The 22940-nt window shown below is 35.3% G+C and overlaps 1 protein-coding gene across 7 annotated transcripts in view; it reads left to right on the top strand.

Annotated features, from left to right (window-relative positions):
- Window positions 1-22723, top strand: part of LOC110461026 (cys-loop ligand-gated ion channel-like) — a 178996-nt gene extending 156273 nt beyond the window's left edge. For 4 of the 7 annotated variants that reach the window (XM_021514291.1, XM_021514296.1, XM_021514295.1 and 1 more), the window contains 8 exons: window positions 1855-1983; window positions 3604-3798; window positions 9348-9605; window positions 9972-10127; window positions 11003-11179; window positions 12953-13000; window positions 14348-14476; window positions 21841-22723. In XM_021514291.1, the coding sequence (XP_021369966.1) occupies window positions 1855-1983; window positions 3604-3798; window positions 9348-9605; window positions 9972-10127; window positions 11003-11179; window positions 12953-13000; window positions 14348-14455 (1071 nt within the window). In that variant the 3' untranslated portion in view covers window positions 14456-14476; window positions 21841-22723. Of the gene's footprint in view, window positions 1-1284; window positions 1723-1854; window positions 1984-3603; window positions 3799-9347; window positions 9606-9971; window positions 10128-11002; window positions 11180-12952; window positions 13001-14347; window positions 14477-16069; window positions 16537-21840 lie in introns of those variants that run through there. The other 3 variants (XM_021514293.1, XM_021514292.1, XM_021514294.1) reach the window with 3 other exon arrangements.
- Window positions 22724-22940: the final 217 nt, after the last annotated feature.

Here is a 22940-nt window from a genome sequence, read left to right as displayed (position 1 = left end):
TATGTACACAATATGTACACAATAGGTACACAATATGTACACAATAGGTACACAATATGTACACAATAGGTACACACTATGTACACAATATGTACATAAGATTCATTAGTCAATTTTTCAAGGGAGAGAAGTATAGATATATACCTGACAACAGCAGATACATGCTTGTGAGAAGATTCATGTAGCACAACCAAAAGTGTTGGACAGAGAGAGAGAGAGAGAGCAATCTGTTCAAGCGGCAGATAAAGGAAGCTACATGTATCTGTAGTAAAATCAAGTCATTTCGGTACATATATTACAAATCATTGTACATACGCTTACAGCGTAGCCGAACCGTACATATTTTACACCTTTGTGTAAATACGCTTCACTGATCATTTGTCTGATGAAGGCGACATAGTAACTACCGTAATAGCCATCGATACGTCACATATAAACACATATAGGTTGTGCTACATGAATCTTTTCACAATTAATATTTACCAGACTGAAGAAAATGTTTAGAAAAAATAATCAGACACATACCTTTAATATACAGTTGTTATTTTTGGGATGAGTATCTTAAGTCTGACGTTTTGAATGCATTCCATGGCTTCCTTTGTACTCTCAGCTTTGTCTGTGACGTCACCACACCATCGCCATACTGCATTGTTGATTGTCAGAGGAGAACGTCACATCGTTGATGCTCTCGGAGAGAAATTATGAAGATTATCATTTTTTATTATTAATCTAGCGTCATATACTAGAATAGAATGGACGGTACAAGTGTTGTTTACTTAGTGTATATTTATAACACAGTTTATGCACTTTGTAACAAAAACAAAACACAAGTACTTATAATACGTAAATGAATACACCTACATAATGACACTGGTGAAGTCCGTGTTGTAGGAGGATACACTACAGTATACTCCTGTAAGTATTACATAATACAGTAGAGTGGTGATGTTACCACACTATAGCGATGCACTGTCCTCAGTGCGGCTGGTTTTTTAACACTGTCATCTTAGCGAGAAGGTAGCGCAAGAAACCAAAAATGTACTTTTACATTTTTCTTATATAAATATTCATCATTAGCATGTTTCTTTATCAGTTCATAATAATTGATGTAGCTTCTGATGAAATTATGCGTGGTACTTTTGCTGCTCGTTAAGCTGACTATGCTCAGTGTACATTGTCCAAGGTGACGGTTGTGATGTTGTTTGTGTGAGGAATTGCCGTTGATGATCTAATATATGATTAGTACCACATGGATATCGCCGAGTGGAGCACACAGTGTTCATACTGAATATACCTATCAATGCCTGCATCCCAACGAAATGAATATAAGCATAACTTGATTATTTGTAGAGAAACGACTGCAGCATGAGAATAACATGTGTGTTTTCTGCAGCACCCCCTGTTCACAGAAGTGGATATGACATGTTTGTGCTAAAAATACTCTTAGAAAATTCCTTTTTCTACAAACATCTAATAGTTTGGAAGTCTTACACGCTTAAACGATGGCAGTTGGTCGATATATTATGACCTTAGTCATAGATGTGTGACAATAATGTAGGGTGGATTAATAGTGGTATTAGTATACTGGAGTTCTGCTGCCAAATGAGGCGGTGCCAATGGGGAGACGCTCGACCGATGACAGTTGTCAGGGACTGCCGCGAACACTTAATCTGTAGAGCCTCACGTAATCCAGGGGTTGTCGTCTGCTCCGAATCAGATTATGTGATTATGTAGCCGAAAATATGTGTTGATGTTGTTTATAACAGGATTTTTTTATTTGTTGCTGCAATGGCAACTTACAGTGCTATGAAGTCTATGTGGTACTTCATTAGATCCACTGCTTCATCTTTCCAGGTCAAAGTAAAGATATGCGTGCAATTCTTCAAAGTTGGCGAAATTGATACCCTGAAGGAACAATATACGGCAGATGTCATTGTGAAAGCAAAATGGCGGGAACCCTCACTTGACGGACAAAATAAAACGGTATGTATTTGACACGTGACCTTTAAGCGTATCATACTATAACTGATATTTCTATTGTATATTGTTGAGATATTCATCATCTATTTTTTTCCTGTTTTCAATATTAATCATTAATTAAAAGACATACGCGATATTTCATACCGATGTTCAAGTATCCTTGGACTTTTTCGATGCATTCTCACAACAGTGATTTCATTTCGGAACATAAGGGAAAAAAAGGCATTTAAAAACTGATTTAACAGCTTCAACATTTCAACCAATTCAAAACATTGGAAAAACAAAACAGATATAGTGTAGTAAACGGTATTTACGGTAACCGTTGACAGTGTTTTTTTCAGCAAGTCTAATTTGATTGGCTTACGATTTCTCAGGTCAGAAGATGTATGTCATAAGCCCAGTCTAGACCACTATGTAGGTGTAGTATCGATAAGCTAGTCTGTCGTCACCAGACACTTAACATTCTTCCACAGGGGTCACGTCCTCACGTGACCTTTACGGATTTACCAGACATGTAGCATCTGGAAGAACAGGGGAATTCCATAGGCTGCGTTATGTTTCAATGATTTTCACATTTAGATCTTAAACATAAAACGATTCCAAAGATAATAATTCAATTAAGTTTAATTGGCGTGTACAAATATCTGTTGTTTACGGTAATAAATAAGACATGCCCATAGGGTGTGCAGCTTATAATGACATGATAAATGTATCGAACATCAAGGAAAGTGGACTTAATCTTATTCGAATGTAGCTTATTTGTTACTGTTTATATGGTGTGGTGTTGTTAATTTCTGAAAATATATATTAGGCACATATGGTCACAAGTCTACAAACAGCATATGTTTGTATACGGGGAGTCAACGTGTATCGCGTGACGAGTTGGATATCATACGTGTAGCGATTTTATTGGTAAAGACAGCACGAGGCACTGTAAGGATATACCACGAATATCTGTGTCCAGAAATAACCACGTACATTTACAAAAGAACTGAAGAACAAAATCAAATCTATCATCATAATAAGATGTCCTTAATTGTCTGACATTAGCTTTTTACTAAATAAAACGTACTGTAGTAGGACGCATTCTTAAACAAATAATGTCCGATCTAAATAGAAAGAAGGACAGAAGTGTGTGTTAATCTTAAATCAGTTCTCATGTGTCAAAAATACCGTTTCAACTGAATACGCAAAAACACCTGTATGTATATTTTACAAGCATTAAATGTAAAAATAATATCATTTCTTTGCTATAGTGTTATGAGCATATTCTGGTTAACTACATTTAGTTGATAAAATACATGATTTCTAACAACCAGTCAGCGGCTTCATTATATAGGTCATTTTAACAAATAAATAGCCTTGGGTGATATGCATGCAATTAACATCAGTTATTTAAGCCGAGTTGTCATTCTGTTTGAAAACCAAAATATCATATTTGAGACATTGCAATTATTGGTACGGAAAATGTAAATATCATTTAACACATTGACGCCTTTACATTGTGGTCGATATATCTAAAAATGTTTACAAATAATATGAATGCAAAATCTGTTTGCAAATGAAATATTTTTCATGTATATTTATGTCACCTTTGTCATTTTCTCATTATATATTTTGCAGTCGGAATCAGTAGAGTTCAACAAAATGTGGAATCCTAAACTGTATATAGAAAATTCTCTAGGCGATCCTAAAGAACAAATCCGGTACCAAGTGCTATATAACGATAAGGGAGAGGCGTATGTGTCTGAGAAACGAGTTATCAAGGGAACCTTCATGGAAAACCTAGAGCTGGACGACTTTCCATTCGATGTCCAAGTAAGTATGTCCTATCAGTTTTGACACGTTGTTATGAGTACAGTGGGTATCTTTTATACCACTTCTTTTGTCGCTAACCTAGGTCGGCGCACTGTGAAACGAATAGAGAAGAAGGGAGAATTTTGTCTAAAACAACAAGTCCGAATGTAAGGACATTCGGATTGCTAGTGTTGGATGAACGAGCCTTAGCTCTTATAGAAATACAGAACAATAAGCTCAATATACTATTTAAGCGATAAACTGCATAGATGTGGCAGACCAACTGATATAACTGCCACATGTGTCACATACAAACTGAATGGTGCGCGCTATCTGCCACATCTATGCAGTTTATTGCTTATATTTATATTTCCGTAATGATAATTCGCCAAAAAATATTTATGTCTTTTCTAACTTTCAAATTTCCCGCTTATTACCGTCAGGTCAGGTCAATATCTTGAACGGCACAAAGATAACAGCTGACGTCACGCGCTGTTTCCCATACACAATTGAAAAGGCTCCGCAACTTTCGTTAATAATTCATTTGTTTTTGATTTATAATATATATCATATTCTCAATTCATAAAATAGTAACAAATAACATTTGTAAGTAACTAACCAAGTGCCGTAAAACATTTTTCGATTTTATTGCGACTTATATCCTGCGCACGCACTCAACGGAAGCCCGCAGTAATCAGGGCAGAGTTATATTTGCAGTCCGGCATGTTGTTGATGTTGATCTTGCAACCGGCGAAGGTTGAATTGGTGAAATATCCAGGCGTACAATTGTTTGTTGATCTCACAGACACTTGAGACAGGCAGCTGGTGTTTGGGATCAAAGCAGAAGAAACCGATAAGTTCGGCAGTGACACTGTTAAGTCGCTCGGAGGTGCAAAGACCAACTTCAGTTATAGTCTCATAATGGCAGTACTTTAGTAGTAATATAGAAGGGCTTTGCCGCAACAAATGTAAATATAATATAATAGCTCAACATTGAAGTAAAGAGAATGTTGATGTTGAGTATAACTTATCATTTAAATGTACTTGTGCTGAAACTCATCACAATAAATCCCTGTAGACAATCAAGGGAAAACAACTCGTAAACCCCTGTCATCAACAACCACACAGCCTTATGACGGAACTTGTGGGATCGCTTGCCATTCACAATGTATAGTGTCCCTTGTGTACCACTGCGTAAAGGCTCTCTGGGTATTATTGATATGAAAATGACAACAAAGCAAAACTAATGAAAGAGAATAATATACATGCTTGAACATTTACATTCTAAAAAACAAAAATACAGGCACAAATGCGCAATTAAGTTTTGAAACATCGATACAATCTGATATAATCACAATAATTATCAGACCTTTGCTTTGGTTGTAAACATTTTAGCTGGTTTTGTCTTCATTTGTTGAGAATGAATACAATTGTATGTATGACATATAAAACAAATCACTCTAGGAAAAACGTACCTTGGTGTAATCTACGGCGGCTATTCAGCAGTCTTCCGCGGAGACATATTGATGTCTAGTAACATGACAGGGGTTTACCGGGATTCTCCCCACTACCTCCGCGGATACATATTGATGTCTAGTAACGGGACAGGGGTTTACCGGGATTCTCCTCACTACCTCCGCGGATACATATTGATGTCTAGTAACATGACAGGAGTTTACCGGGATTCTCCTCTCTTCCTCCGCGGATAGATATTGATGTCTAGTAACCCGACAGGGGTTTACCGGGATCCTCCTCACTTCCTCCGCGGATACATATTGATGTGTAGTAACATGACAGGAGTTTACCGGGATTCTCCCCACTTCCTCCGCGGATACATATTGATCTCTAGTAACATGACAGGGGTCTACCGGGATTCTCCTCACTACCTCCGCGGTTACATATTGATGTCTAGTAGCAGGACAGGGGTTTACCGGGCTTCTCCTCACTACCTCCGCGGGTAGATATTGATGTCTAGTAACTTAATAGGGGTTTACCGGGATTCTTCTCACTTCCTCCGCGGATACATATTGATCTCTAGTAACATGACAGGGGCTTACCGGGATTCTCCTCACTTTACAGAACAATAAGCTCAATATACTATTTAAGCGATATACTGCATAGATGTGGCAGATAGCGCGCACCATTCAGTTTGTATGTGACATGTTACTAGACATCAATCTGTATCCGCGGAGGTAGTGAGCAGAATCCCGGTAAACCCCTATTAAGTTACTAGACATCAATATCTATCAGCGGAGGAAGAGAGGAGAATCCCGATAAACCCCTGTCATGTTACTAGACATCAATCTGTATCCGCGGAGGTAGTGAGGAAAATACCGGTAAACCCCTGTCATGTTCTAGACATCAATATGTATCCGCGTAGGAAGTGAGGAGAATCCCGGCAAACCCCTGTCGTGTTACTAGACATCAATATATATCCGCGGAGGAAGAGAGGAGAATCCCGATAAACCCCTGTCATGTTACTAGACAACAATATCTATCCGCGGAGGTAGTGAGCAGAATCCCGGTAAACCCCTATTAAGTTACTAGACATCAATATCTACCCGCGGAGGTAGTGAGGAGAATACATCACACAAACAAGGAAAAGAGGAAGATTACATCACACAGACAAGGAGAAGAGGAAGATTACACCATATATGCTCTGTCCCGCTGTTTTATTATACGCTTTATGTTATGTGCCAAGAGGTTAGACTAGTAGATGGTATGATAGCTGTGAATCTCTATATATTATTAACCGGAATATATATATATATATATTCAACTAGAAAATATATCTTTATATTTTTGTTCACACAGAAGTCAGATATGTGCACCTACATTTAGCGATGACCTGATCAATTATATTCCTTTATTGATAGATACCTATCTATAGCCTTTACACCATTTATTAATAATAGCTACAAAATGAGTCTATGAATTGATGGATGATAACATTGTTACTCTAAATAATGAAGTAATCCACCGATTGCGTCAACACACTAGGTGAAAGCAAGAACATTCAACGTCGATAGACAATTACAACAACAGGAAGTGAGGAGAATCCCAGTAAACCCCTGTCGTGTTACTAGAAATCAATATCTATCCGCGGAGGTAGTGAGCAGAATCCCGGTAAACCCCTATTAAGTTACTAGACATCAATATGTTTCCGAGGAGGAAGTGAGGAGAATCTCGGTAAACCCCTGTCGTGTTGCTAGACATCAATATCTATCCGCGGAGGAAGAGAGGAGAATCCCGATAAACCCCTGTCATGTTACTAGAGATCAATATGTATCCGCGGAGGAGGTGAGGAGAATCCCGGTAAGCCCCTGTCGTGTTACTAGACATCAGAAGAGGAAGATTACATCGCACAAACAAGGAGAAGAGGGAGATTACATCACACAAACAAGGAAAAGAGGAAGATTACATCACACAGACAAGGAGAAGAGGAAGATTACGTCACACAAACAAGGAGAAGAGGACGATTACATCATACAAACATGGAGAAGAGGAAGATTACATCAAACAAACAAGGAGAAGAGGACGATTACATCATACAAACATGGAGAAGAGGAAGATTACACCATATATGCTCTGTCCCGCTGTTTTATTATACGCTTTATGTTATGTGCCAAGAGGTTAGACTAGTAGATGGTATGATAGCTGTGAATCTCTATATATTATTAACCGGAATATATATATATATATATATTCCGGTTAATAATATATAGAGATTCACAGCTATCATACCATCTACTAGTCTAACCTCTTGGCACATAACATAAAGCGTATAATAAAACAGCGGGACAGAGCATATATGGTGTAATCTTCCTCTTCTCCTTGTCTGTGTGATGTAATCTTCCTCTTCTGATGTCTAGTCACACGACAGGGGTTTACCGAGATTCTCCTCACTTCCTCCGCGCATAGATATTAATGTCTAGTAACATGACAGGGGGTTACCGGGATTCTCCTCTCTTCCTCCGCGGATACATATTGATCTCTAGTAACATGACAGGGGCTTACCGGGATTCTCCTCACCTCCTCCGCGGATACATATTGATCTCTAGTAACATGACAGGGGTTTACCGGGATTCTCCTCACTTCCTGTTGTTGTAATTGTCTATCGACGTTGAATGTTCTTGCTTTCACCTAGTGTGTTGACGCTATCGGTGTATTACTTCATTATTTAGTGTAACAATGTTATCATCCATCAATTCATAGACTCATTTTGTAGCTATTATTAATAAATGGTGTAAAGGCTATAGATAGGTATCTATCAATAAAGGAATATAATTGATCAGGTCATCGCTAAATGTAGGTGCACATATCTGACTTCTGTGTGAACAAAAATATAAAGATATATTTTCTAGTTGAATATATATATATATATATATTCCGGTTAATAATACATAGAGATTCACAGCTATCATACCATCTACTAGTCTAACCTCTTGGCACATAACATAAAGCGTATAATAAAACAGCGGGACAGAGCATATATGATGTAATCTTCCTCTTCTCCTTGTTTGTGTGATGTAATCTTCCTCTTCTCCTTGTTTGTGTGATGTAATCTTCCTCTTCTCCTTGTTTGTGTGATGTAATCTCCCTCTTCTCCTTTTTTTGTGTGATGTAATCTCCCTCTTCTCCTTGGTTGTGTGATGTAATCTTCCTCTTCTCCTTGTTTGTGTGATGTAATCTTCCTCTTCTCCTTGTTTGTGTGATGTAATCGTCCTCTTCTCCTTGTTTGTGTGATGTAATCTTTCCTCTTCTCCTTGTTTGTGTGATGTAATCGTCCTCTTCTCCTTGTCTGTGTGATGTAATCCCAGGCGTTAGTGGAGCCGATGGCACTGTCGTTACAAATGATGTTATCAACAATACCGAAACGCGTGTGATACCATTTTACATAACAGAATGTGGTATAGATTGGCACTTTAATGCCCACACATCCACGTGGTTTTGTGTCAGTTCACACAGTCCACACATTATTCGAATGCACCAAACTGACTGAAGGCCAAGAACTACGACAAACAGACATAATCAGATTAACACAAACATACTGTAGCGTGTATACATTTTGTATCCTAGATCCCATATTTTTACTCAACCAACGATAAGTGTCTCAGATCAGGAGGGGAATAGCATGTTTATAAAGCGATTGATACATTTTGTTTTTAGTTCAGAATACTGCACCAATGCATTGTAACTGTATTATTATTCTACTTCTGCATTGACCGTTTATTTTGCACTTTATGCCTTCAACTTAAGCCTAAATCTTTGCTAATCAGATTTAATGGCTTTGAGGACATAAAAACAATAAAGTGAAACACATCAACTGAAGAACCTTGAAGATTTTTTTGCTTTGGATTACTTTTGTTATTCATCACTAAAGTAGGGGCTTAAAACACCGAGACTTTTGGGGTTTCATCAGGGTAATACAACATCAGTGGCTTAAGATAATAAACATTTGAAGGGTAGATTGTAACCTTGCCATGTTAATAATATACTTATATACTAATAAAAGTGGATTCTGGTCATCATTTGAAATATATACCAACATTTTGTTACTTTGTGGACAGGATATCACTATCACAGTGGCATCGGAGCTTCCTTCCAGTGAGGTGGAGCTAATAGAGGATGATGACGACCATCACGTGGTCAACAAACAAGCATTCGTGGACGAACAGGAGTGGCATTTATATATGCATACAGAGTGTGTAAAACGTGACATAGTGATAGATCAGGCGGACATGAGTGTGCGGCGCTCGGCACTTTCCGTCAAGTGTCGGGCTGCCCGGAGGCCTGGTTATTTTGTATGGAATATATTTGTTGTAACAGTAAGTCTTTAATCACTGACAAATGCTGTTATACATATTTAATGAATGCTATCAGTTTTGTGATGTTTTCATTGGACGCTTTGTTGAGGAAATGTAAAGCTTCTAATGTTTAAATGAGCTGAAAAGTACAACTTTGACGTGAGTGAATTATGAATATCGTTCATTATCAAAAGAAATTGCAAGATTTGTGAACGACCTTTACCCACATGGCTAGCATTAATGTCATTCGAAGGAAGTAATTTTCCATAATGCCGTAGAGTATTTGTTGTAAATAGATATACATATAATGTATTAGTGATTCGCTTCAAATTGTGTATGACATATTTTAATGCGTCTAAATTCCACAATGTTTTTGTTTACTTTTAGTTTTTAATATGCAGTCTGGCATTCACGACATTTTCAGTGAATAACAACCTACCTCAAAATCGACTACAGCTGTCTTTTACACTCGTACTAACGGCTGTTGCCTTCAAATCTGCTGTCAACTCAAGTCTTCCTAGGATATCGTATCTCACATATATGGTAAACCTCTCGTGTGACACATCCTGATATACTTCAATATAGATGTTCTTAGATGTTTCTTGTGATTAGGTTCTCTCCTGATCATTCGCGGTGGTACATTGCGTTGCAAAAACAGTAGGGTATTTGTAATCTACATTGACTTACCCTCTCCTCTTTGCTTTAGTTTATCATGGTAGCCTTTAAATAATATATATTGGTCTCCTTCTGTCGTTATTGAATATTAACACAACTATTCACCGAATCATAAATATAATATTTTAGCATCTTTTATTCCATTTATTAGGTAAATATTAATAGATTTTTATATTAATTCTACGACATCCTTAGGTAAAAAGGGAGATAATTTAAGACATTTGACCCACTTTTTGAACAGTCGTATTATAACCTGTCTATGTGTAGCATAATTATTTTCGAGTATATTACCCCCCCCCCNTTTAAATACTAGAACATGTTTGTTTTAGGTGCAAGTTAGGTTGGTAAAAATAATTATGTGACACATTCAATGCAATTAATGTTAAATAGAAACAAATATGGCATAACGTCAATACGAACTTATTAATGTCTAAACTCATTAATCATCAAAAAGGTAAGCTAGAAAACACCAAAATAAAAAGGCGAGACAACATGAACCCCACTCAACACGAACTTGTTACCGTGGTCAGACCTAGTAACTACCCCGTGTAGGAATGTGACCCACAGTATGTTGATTTGTCTAATGAATGTTTGTGTAATTGAACCAAAAATTCATTACTTATTGCATGGATATGTAAACAAGTAAAAATATCACCCAATATATTCCATGTTTGGCCAGCATAAATACTTTGTTACTGATTTATATTTCATTATGTTAACTTTGTTTTTGTTGTTTTTGGCAGGATAAATATTTACTGATAGCGATGGTGATGCTTACAGCGGTTTGTGTATGGCATGCCATAGTGTCAACATTAGCCACGCAGGAGAAACGCGACCGTATAGAAAGTGTCGTTCTCACAGTACTAGCAGCCATCTACATATTTTATAATATCGGATTCTTCATAGTTATATATGTATCAGTAAGTATATTGTTGGATGTTTCATACTTGTAAATTGGATTTGATGTGAAAACATATCAAGTTTTAAATAGGTATCGCTAAAATAACACATTAAAGTTTCAATAAGTATTAAGTTTGGATTTTTAAATAATGATTATTTAAGCAATTGATTACAATTCACCTCGCCCGAAGGACTTAAGGTAAGGCCATGGGTCGTTGTCTGTCGTCTGTCGCCCATCCTCTGTCTATCGACTGTTTTTTTTTAAATCCTACATCTGCTCAACAGCCGATGGGATTGTAACAAAATTCTGTCTTAGTTCAGACTATAAGGTAAAATATTGAAAACTGTCACTAACAACAACTGTATGCTTTATATTCATATACTGTAACACTTTATTTTATACTGATGCATTTGAAATGTAATGAAATTTAAATGTTTCTTACTTTTACCACTCTTGTATGCCCATACGGAGAAATGCCCTAAACGGAATAAGTTTTCCTAGAGAACCTAAGATATTAAATTTATGCAGAAAGGATTATATTTTGGTTTCTCAAAATGTACCCTCATCTTCGCATTTCATCACACATTGGGGTATTGCAGGTCAATTATTTTTCACAAAGCAATTGTGAACTTTTCCCGCATTAATTAATTTCTTCTCCTTGTTTTTGTCAATTATAAATAAGGTCGAACGAGGGTGACACAGACGTTTTCTTGCTTAACTTTGTGTTGATCTGGTCAGATCAATCATTTGTAGGCCTTCCTAAACCAGCTTGGCGACGTAAACACCCACATTTAACTCGTTTATCTACGCTTATCAGGTTCCCTCTAGTCCTACTCGAGAACTGTTAGCTTTATCTTTCATCACTACATTAGTAAATCTGTGTATATATTATACTAGTAATGCTATGAGTAAATAGTGTTCAGTACACAGATACAGATAAACTGTTTACTAGCCAAACTCATTTGTTTGTAAAACACAAATCAGCATTTTCTTTCAAAAGTCCTAGTTATAAGGATGACGATACAATAAGGTACATTGCTGCTGATGTATTCGTCTGCCTTTGTTGGTTATTTCTTTTCATGTTGACTTAATTTGTTTCAGCTTCAGATAATTAAGTTACCAAGAACAGGAAAACGCATTGGAAATCTCCTTTATACCGGTCAAGGTCTAGGCTTGATAGAATTAAGTAAAACAGAAACTTGTCTAACGTTTCTAATGTCTCTGTCTCAATTACATTTCAGTTCTACCTGTCGTGAACTTTTAAATGTTACAAATGTAAAAGAGATGTTTTAGGATTTGTTGTTACATTGAATAACAGCACGTACGTCTACCTTTGCAAACATTCGGTTTTATACGCAAATTCTTTGATCTAAACCCTCAACTCCTTAAACCAATGTTAGATTTTACAAACTATGAGTTTTACCTTTGCTCAGTATCAAACATGACGAATTGAAACCAATTGTTTAAATATACAATCAATCGTCTAAGCACTCTTATAAATAGTTAATTTATTAATTATTTCAATTTTGAACATTTTTAACTAATAATGAAACATTATTTACTTAGTGCATTTTAAAAGTATATTTATGATCACCTTCAAGAATCTTCATTATTTCATTTTCATTTTTTAATTCACATACACATATTTAAACGCACGGTATTGTTCACATAAACTATTTTTATCTTTACATCCCTCACGTCAATAAATTTCAAAATGATATCGCTATGATTTCATAAAACAGGAACATCTGTAATGCCATCCAATTTATCACAAATCATTCTGTCTTTTCAGCCATGGAAAAAGCGACGAGAAATGCAACAAAAAGACAAAGAATATCAGGTATTTGGTTGTATTCATTTATTAATATTAAATGAAAATGATCTTGCTTTCGTACAAATCCTTTTAATAAAGAAAAGCCTTGTTTTTAGTTGAAAACAATATTTTTATTTAAAGCAAACATGGAAAATTGCATCGAACGTTTTACTTCACAAAAGGCAATGTTTGCAAGCCATACTACATATATAAGAAAAACTGGATAATTTGCATGCTTTAATGTTCCCTGTCGATTCGAAAGGATTCCAAATGTATTATAAAATGAAACAGAATACAATTATAAAAAAATAGAAACTAATCCTTGTTAACTGTGATCTTAGAGCCATATTATTTTCCGTTATAAATAGTTTCTTTAAATGATCTTTACACAAACAAAACCTACGTAAACCAACTCACCCCTTAAGTCACAATGAACATTTTCAAATCAACGACTGGGCAAGTCCATTTCAAATACGTAGGGGTGTAGGAGTTACTTTGATTGCAACAATATCATATCTCCAACTGATATGACTGGTAGTACCGAACACGCTTTAACAAAGAACGCGAAAGCGATCTTTCGTGTTTTTAATTAAGTGGTGTTTTTTTTTCATTTTCTGCCTCTATAATAAGGGAGAATTCTTATAAAAGTTTACACTATTAAATTACTTTATATACAATGAAAAAATGAAAACAGGGCGAAAAGAAGACTGGGCAAATGTGGATTTTATCGGCAATGAGCGTAAGTTTTACTGGGCGAAGGTTTTCCGGTAGACAGTACTGCAGGTTCCATTTGCATAGAGCTGTACAATAAAGAAAGAAAAAAGGTTTACATAAGTTCCTTAACAATCCAGTTTGATATCGCCCTGTTTCTGATTTAACACATGCTTACTATGTCAACATAATCAACAATTAATTGAGTTTTAAACAAATTCAAAATATACAGGTTTCCAAGAGCAAAGTATGACAACCTTTCGTTATACTGATACGTTTGTCTGGCCAAATATTTGAGTTATAAAGGGTTATTGCAATATATCGAGAGTTATCTATACAATTGTTATAAAAAGCAAAAAGAGGCTTTAATATGTGTGGCAGTATGCGTGATGGCACATAAAATGATAACAAATTAATTAAGTTATCTTGTTTGAAATTTTTGAAGGACACGAGGTTTACATATTGCATTCATTTTCTATGATAACAGAATAATAATAATACAGGGTGATGAAAGAAATTACCAAAAAGTACAAGACGAGGAACTATACCGTATGTTTAGTTCAGAGTTTATCACATGGATTATGTGGAAAACATTGTGGGCTATAGTGTAATAAAAATACACGTTATACAACTCCTTAGACGGGGCTGTTGTGAATATTTTAGATGAAATACGCTGCATCAGATGAACTAGCCAGGAGCATGCTATTGAGTGCAATGTTTCCAACACCGGTTAAAACACCGAATATTAGGAACGATACCATTCCCGAATGAAATATACTCTTCAATAAAAAGGTAAGTAAATAATAGTCTGTCATATTGAAACACAATATGTTATCGTTTGTACAGTATCTGTCAATGCTTCTCTGTCATACCTGTACGTATATTTAACCAGCACATGATTATATACGAATACAAATGTGTCTGTGTTTTATGACGTCAATAATGTCGGTTTATGTGTGTTTGTGAAAATCAAACAAAAACCAATTTTCGGTATAATTATTCTTAGAAATCAATGATAAATGAAACATATATTTTCCTTATGAATACCCTGTCGTAGTCCAAAGCATGTGTGTCGCTCTCCATTTTCCTGATGATACCAGAATGTTTGTCGGATATAATGGTCAATGCATGAACATACATACCATCCTGCATGTTTTAATTGTATTTTATTTTCTGCAATCACCAAAACAAAAATATTATTTAACACATATTGCTGTAAAAGATTTGTTCTAAAGAGGGTCTAAGAACTATTTTTAACTTTTACAAATTCGAAGCTCTATAAATACGCCATCTGTAACGCAATATATGATCGCGTGAGACAAAGTTAGACACTTTGCATCTTTCCTGAGTGACATGTTCTTAACTGACTTTGCATACAAATCAAAGTTGATGTTCTTCACAAGTTTACGTAGATATTATCTTATATATGTTGTCAATATTTTTCTCTGTATCGTTCGTATTTCGATGTTTTTCATGACACATACATTTAAACATTTTCATCCTTGTGGCCTTTGGTGACCTGATTTTGCTGTTGGACTGGGAAATATTACCGCGTGGTCTTTTATGACCGGAGTAACACTTCCGTGTAGCCCTTTATGGCCGTAATGAGTTGATGGGCTGCGAAGACTATTGCTTGGTCCTATATGACCTTATTGTGATGATGGGCTGTTCAAGCTATTGTGTTGTCAGGGATGACATCATTGTTTTAATAGGCCATAAAGGTTTATAACCAATTAAGAAATAGCCGTTAGTCACGAAAAATGCTTATATTCTGACTGAATAAACAGGTTCGTTTGTTTCGTCTATAGGAGAAACTTATAAAGACTTCATATCACAATTGACCGCTTATAGAGCGAATGTTTGATACATTTCCATAATATTGCAAACAAAACATTTAAAAAAAGCATAGGAATGAGTATGGTTTATGTTCTTGTAAAAGTGACGCTACGTGACCAGAGGTAAATTGGCACGTCAATATGTTAAAGCATCTCTCTGAACCATTTAACAAACATTAACATTTCACAAACATTCACGTTTCACAAACAGTCACATTTCGCAAACACTCACGTTTCATAAACATTCACGTTTCAATTTTATTTCACATACAATAACAAACCGTGTTTTTACCCTTTTTTTCTTTCTTTTTATGTTTCAGTATTTTATAATATTTCAAAATTGTTTCGTCTTCATGTCAGGAAAACTGCCTGAACTCATGAACAGTTTTTAATATTTCAATTCTGTTTTACGTCCCAAATAGTATATTTTCAGTTTTTGACGTTTTACCTTTAATTCTTTTAATATCTCCGTTCTGCGACACATAACACAACTAACAAAACACTAAAGCTTATTACTGTATGTTGAATTGGCTTTTATTTTACATTGCAGATAAGATGCTTGACAGTTATGTGAAGAAGCAAAGAATAAATATAATATCAAATTACTTTGACTTGTTTTTACATGTGTGTGTTCGAAACAAACTTTCATTAACCCTTGAATAATGTAAAAGCAACAATAAAACAAAAAATATATAAACAAAACAATACAAACAAATACAAAGTTACTACTGAAGACTTGAGCTAGATTAAGAATATATTTGCTTTTATAAAGGAATGGCAATTATGCTGAGCCCATATACATTTTATCGGCAAATTTTACAATATATATTCATACATAATTAAAGCAATTTGCTATTAGTTGAGGTTAAACTGAATATTCGAACGCTTTCATAAAACATTAACGCTTCGAAACTTGATAATCATATGAACATACAATTAATTGTGAATTTTGAGGGTGACAACTCTCAGACGAATCACAAGAATAATGTGGTTTTTTTTTTAGTATCACCTCTCCTTAATATTAGCTTGCAAACGTATTTTCTGTTTATAATGTGTGTGATATATATGTTTCCCGAAAATAACGATTTTAGGTAATCAAACATCAAATTTAAAAAAAAATCTGGTTAGGTTTGAAAGGAAATGGGCTCAAGAACCAGTAGTAGGAGCAGTGTTTTTTTTAAATGCTGATTTTTTTTGATTTTTTTAATTTTTAAATACTGTTTTTTGGTTGGATGTTTTTTGTAATAGCGGGTTTTGCCTCTACTTAGTCTTCATTTCTGGAAGTGCTAAAGAATCGACGTCAATCAGTAACCTTTACTTATTCTAAAAATTGCCATACAATAAAAATGATTGAAATTTTTTTAAATCTTATATTAATTAATTGAATGATATAAATTCAAATTCAACCATATTCTTGCAATAATTGAGGTCTCTATAGTTCTGAAACAAATCTGTAAACAAATATATAAGGCATATAGATTAACGCTAATAAATTAGCATAAAGTTCGTGGATCTTCGTGATATAGAGTGGCATGGTACATAGATATGTCAAATGTGTAATACGAGCTGTTGTTTTGGGGCGTTATTAATATCCTATTTGGTTTTTTTTATCTTCTGTCCTCTATTGTCTTTTGCGTTCTGCTGTGAATCTTTCATTTATGCTTTTAAAATAAAATTAAACCATTTCTCTCGATGTCCTGTTGTTGTGTTTGGTATTGATTTTCAATATGCTTAGTTATCTATATTAATATTTTGAATCAATTTTATATTTCACTTGGCTGCAAATCAAAAATGTATATGCTTTGTGTTTGACAAAGTCGCATTACTATCAGTGTTTGAATTTTAGCTTCGACCAGTAATGGATTGTGTTGGCCACCTCTTGCCTTGTTTCATTAAAAACTGTCAACACATTTCAGCTGTGAAACGTACGTTTTAACCTTGAAAACCCCTCGAGGAATTTAAACATAAGTGGTTAATTTCCCTGGAGCAATTCTTTCAGTTGTTGATATTTTAGATAGGGTTATTGTAAAAACTGTTATTCGATAAAGGTTATATGGTTGCGAGCTCTTGATAATATCGCTCAAAGATGTTAAGCTTATTGATCCAGGATTAAGATGTTTCTTTATTTATTTAGTTAGTTGTTGAGCAAAAAACATAGATTTTTAAGATTTTTAAACTCATTTACGAATTTACGAAGCATACAATCATTTTTGCAATAAGCGATTTTAACGAACTTTATATGTATGTCCTCCAGTTACTGTATTTCAGATAAAGAAGTGCTAAATTTCACTTTTGCTTATTTCAAATGCAAGCGATACTTAATTTCTCGCGAATGTTTAGTCACCTAGTCCGAAGCTGATGCCAAGGCGCGGCGTCCGTCGTCGGCTTAGGGGGTTTTGACTTAATATTGCCTGGGGTATCAGTAAGCAAAAGGAAATCAATCTTTATAAACGGGAGTCGTGTGGCTCGCCTTGGAGCAGAGGGCAGGGGCCTAGGCATAAGGAATTTTATTTTGTATAAATAAAGAGCGTGCCAAGACTTTCCGAAAAGCATGGTTTGCCAAAGGGAATTTAACTGTGTGTACATGGATGGTGCCCTTTCCTTCTATAATAATGAAAGGATTTTTTCAGAGCCATCATTCAGCTAAAATGGCTCAGTTTAATGTAGATTGAGTGTGTTGTCCCCCTGGGGGCAGTGGGGCATGACCCAATAAGGTTAAACTTAGAATATTTCTTGTTCCATACAGAAAAATCGATCCAAACCAAATTCGACATAGTGTATCATATTAGCTTTCAAAGTTGTATAGACCTTCATCCCACGACCGCAATCCCTGCTCCCACAATGGGAATAGAAGGATGATACACAAAAAGAGATGGTTGTTGTTGAGGGACAGATCCAATATTTCGACATATTTGCAGGATATTTTCTAATGCGAATAGTTCGCCATGATTGCTTAAATATCCAGGTAAACGGCACAGGCCATCTGGGACTCTTGTTGACAAATATGCAGGTACAAATTTTGGGAAAAATTGACCCGTTGTATCTTACTGTATGTAATCGTGAGGGCCAACTAATATGGAACCCCTTTAAAATTGGTGCTGTCTTCTGCTGAGGGGACATTGACAAAAACCTCTTCTTCATTGTAACACTGGGTCTCACGTCTCTATGTCCTGCCTGCTATAGGGTGTCGGTTGTGCCTCCCCCGGCACCCATCTTCAACTAATCCTTAATTGTCGCAAGAAACTAACGTATGTTCATCAGATTTGAAGTACAACTCGTTACCATTAAATAATGATTATAAAATAATATGAGGATTGCTTCTGATTAATGGTTTAACGAGTGTTTGTATCCGTCGTGGAAAGTGCTACATGGTGTGAAATTAAAAGATGTCTCTAATATCCTAGTCCCGGCTCTAGGTTACCAGTTGGTCAATATTTGTTATCTGAAAAAAAACTTTTAAATGAAAATTATAAGAGGGGAAACTTAGAAAAAAAATAGAAACGGCATATATCAAAAGCATGGATTACATTTCAGTTAAAAAAAAAACAAATATATGCATTGACATAGAAGACATGTTGGTATAAAAAAAATAAAAAAATCATCGAAATCAATTTATATAGTTTTGTCTTTCCTTGAGATAGCTTATCTCAGATAATAACTAGTGTCAGATAAAAGTTAAGCAGGACTAAATACAAAACAAACAACAATGTTTTAGCAAAATCATTAGCTGGGGTCATTCTGGACCGAAAAGTATATATATAAAGAAGAGTCATGAGCTGCGTTTGTGTTCGTTTTCAAGAAGCCAGTCAGTACGAATAAAATGATTCTCACCGAAAGAACAAAAACAGCTAAATAATGTTAATACAATATATTTGAATATTCACATATATGGTGTCAATACCTGAATACATTCGGCGTTTTACAACTCCTAATGCAGGAATGCGAATGAAATGTAATAACTAAATGACTAGATCTAAAAAAGGAAGAACATATTGCTATAGAGGATCCATACAGAAAGCAAAATAATGGACAGCATCATATCATTATTTCGTTTATTCAGTGTTCCAAATGTTCCGAATGCTCAAAAACATTGTCGAAATACAGCAACATAGGAAACGTCTGTACGTATGTTTTTCCATGATTAAACGTACAATTTACATAAAGGCCATTGTATATAGGTGCACAATAAGTTAAGCTAATGTTAACGTTGATGGTTCATTCTGTATATTGTATATTGTATACTGTATACATCTGTGATTTATTTTGCTGTAATTTTTGCATTTGTGCTAATTAAAACAAAATTTCGCGATCCTATAAGATATATATCGCCACACTGCATTATATTAACCAGTATAGTGTTTACGATCTTCGGTTCATACAAGTAGGAAGAACTTTTTTTACCAATCCCCCTTTCAGTGAAAAATGGTAAACGCCATGTCTCTTAATGAAACCATTTACGAGTACCTCAGTTGCAACACAACTTTTATTCGGACCGGTATCGGATTTTGTGACCAAAGTTCAATATTTTCCGCCTACACTCCACAATTTTTAAAGTTGATACCATGAATTCTCCGTTAAAATTATAGTTATATTAGAGGTAGATAACATAATTTGTATAATATGAAACCTGCTAACAAAACAACTGAAAATGTTAAAAACAAATTGTTCGTCCTCACTTTGAAAAGATTTTATTCTGATAACACAAAATGTTTGCGAATTTTGCCATGTTGAGGCGACGCATTACGTGCTCTACATACAGCAGGGGATATAGACAATTAAGTTATATTGAATATCTATCACTCTTGAGTAAAGTAGGCGTTATATATGTATATGAGCATGCTTATGTTTGAAACGCAATTGTCACCAATAAAAATATGACCGAATGTCATTCCATAACAGCTTTTCATTTGCAGTCCCTGTTTATTTGTGTATGTCTGTATTGATTTGTCAAGTTAATATTTGTATTGTAAGCAATTATTTTAATATTGTCAACGTTTATCATTAAGCGACTTTTCAAGATATCTCGTCAGGGTAGCAGAAATACTGTTTTCCTGATATAATGAGAATTATTTTAATAAATAAGTTCAATTCCCGAATGGCTTAGATGAATAATATTTATGAAGAAAGACTACCACTAATATATATAGACACTGAATTAGAAATATGATAAAAAACGAAGTTACTGAAAAAAACTACATACACTTCCATTCCCTCGCGATTATTAAAATACCCAGCGAAGCGCACGCCTTACCGGTTGTCGCATCAAAGCTGATAATTAAAATAAATGTCGAAACATGATCAATCGTTGAAACCATAGACTCTTTATGTTGTACCAAACAAACGTTTACGCTATTGGCCTATCAAAATGTGTTTCTGTCAAAGTTTGGTACGTGTGGTTGAAATATTTCGCGCAGTACGGTATCGTATAGTAACGCTATCGCACGCTGTAAATAATAATCTTCATTTACATTAAAAGTGGTTGATCTTTGATTGTATAAATAATACAACTTTACGACGGTATAGTTTATGATATTTACCATTCAGATTTGCATGATTTACGGAATACATCATTGCTACAGTCGTGTCCAGTACACATGTTCCACCATGGGTTTAATCCGAAAGTGTGTATATACCGCTCGGCACACACATATACACATATATAGTATAGTCAAGGACGAATGACGTCACTATTAATCAGAAAAACGTGCGCGTGGCCGCATACTAATTAGATCTGCATTCCAGTGTATATAAAGTTGACATGATATTCAGAGAGGTAAGTCTGTATAACAGACATGCGAAGATTGTCGTGTATTATCATTTCTGTAATACATCAGAGTTCGGCTAAACATCATGGTAATTGGTCATAGCACCATGTTTTTTGTTTTATTCTATATATCTGTTTTCGAATAATGGCTTTATAGAAGTAGTTTGATATGCCATTTATTCCACTTGATGGTATTGAACGTGAATATAATATCTTCAATTATCAAATATGTTCATGAAAATATGTACTAATAGACTTTTGTGCTGGTGATTATGATGTGTTATGAACCTGAAAAAGTGATATTGACCGAGCCGAAGCCGAGGTCTTTATCACCTTTTCAGGTTCATATCTCATCATATTTACCAGTACAAAAACAAAACGAAACGCGAGGTTCTGATTTTCGTACGCGAGGCTCCGTGAAAAATTGGTCAGAACTCTTACGGAGGGGGNATGAGTTTTTGAGGACTGGTCACGTGTATAGGATCCGACCAATGTGATTGCGATAAATTTTCATGCATATACTAATTTAATATATCCTGACATTTTGTCTTTCACAGGAAGCTCTTCGACTAAATGCCAGGATCTAGACATATTTTTCACCACAAGGACAATCGTCCCATGAGCCCGCTCATACGATATTGATCGCAGCACTAAAGGGACTGGTTAACACAGTCAACAACACTCCGTTGTTCCATGAGTGTTTGGAAATCACCCAGCTTTTATACCTCTGATATCAACTAAGCGTGACCGGTGAACCGCAGCACTCTCCCGAGGCGAAACCAGTGGCCGAAGAGCAAAGTTTGAGTCTGCAAACAGCGTCAGTTAACATTTGCAACAACTCGTGTTTAAGAACAAGGTTCAGGAGAGTGATATGTTGTCAATGAATAAACAAATAGGCATGTATCGATCTAAGTATCATGTTGGTAGGTCTGTTTCACACAGCACCACACGCACATACCATGTTGGTAAGTCTGTTTCACCACACGCAGACGATACACACTGAAATCGTTCTCATCGAGCGAAGTGTGGATTTGTGTTTCAGCATGTTTTCTGCACGCCATACTATGTACATAACACCTTTAATATCAAGTGCACAGTTACTGTAGATTTAAAACATAATACATCTTGTAATGGTGACATGTGTGTATGTACAGGACAAGCAATGAACCGTCGTATTGGCTACAAAACTGTCATTGGTATCGTGACGGAAAATGGTCGTCTTAGGCCTGAAAATGGCGGTATCTTATTCCTATATTGAGAATGATGTCTTGATAATGCTATCAATACACATGTATCTAAGTGGCATAAACATTAAAATGCACTTATGTTGTCAGCCCTAGCAAAACCATAAGAAGGTTTTCAGCCTTTATACTTGTTTGAATCCTTAGTTAAATTCACAGACCCTTAGCAACATAACGATTTTATAATGTATAACAAAAACTAAACGTTTGCCATTAAAAGGACTATCTAAAAAAAACAACAACGCCAAAATGGAAATACCGATACAAACTGGATTGGCTGAAACAGGCTAAAGTGCAGGCAAGGATAAATCTAAAACAAAATTTGCAAGATTCTAATGCAAATGTTATCATTGAAGAAACTAAACTGATCATACGCAATAAAAAGAAAGTTTTAAAAATTACTGCTGATATAAATC

This window comes from Mizuhopecten yessoensis, unplaced genomic scaffold (assembly GCF_002113885.1).
Source record: "Mizuhopecten yessoensis strain PY_sf001 unplaced genomic scaffold, ASM211388v2 scaffold10537, whole genome shotgun sequence".
Lineage (NCBI taxonomy): Eukaryota > Metazoa > Mollusca > Bivalvia > Pectinida > Pectinidae > Mizuhopecten > Mizuhopecten yessoensis.
Note: the sequence above shows the minus strand (reverse complement) of the source record. Positions and strands in the feature narration are given on the sequence as shown.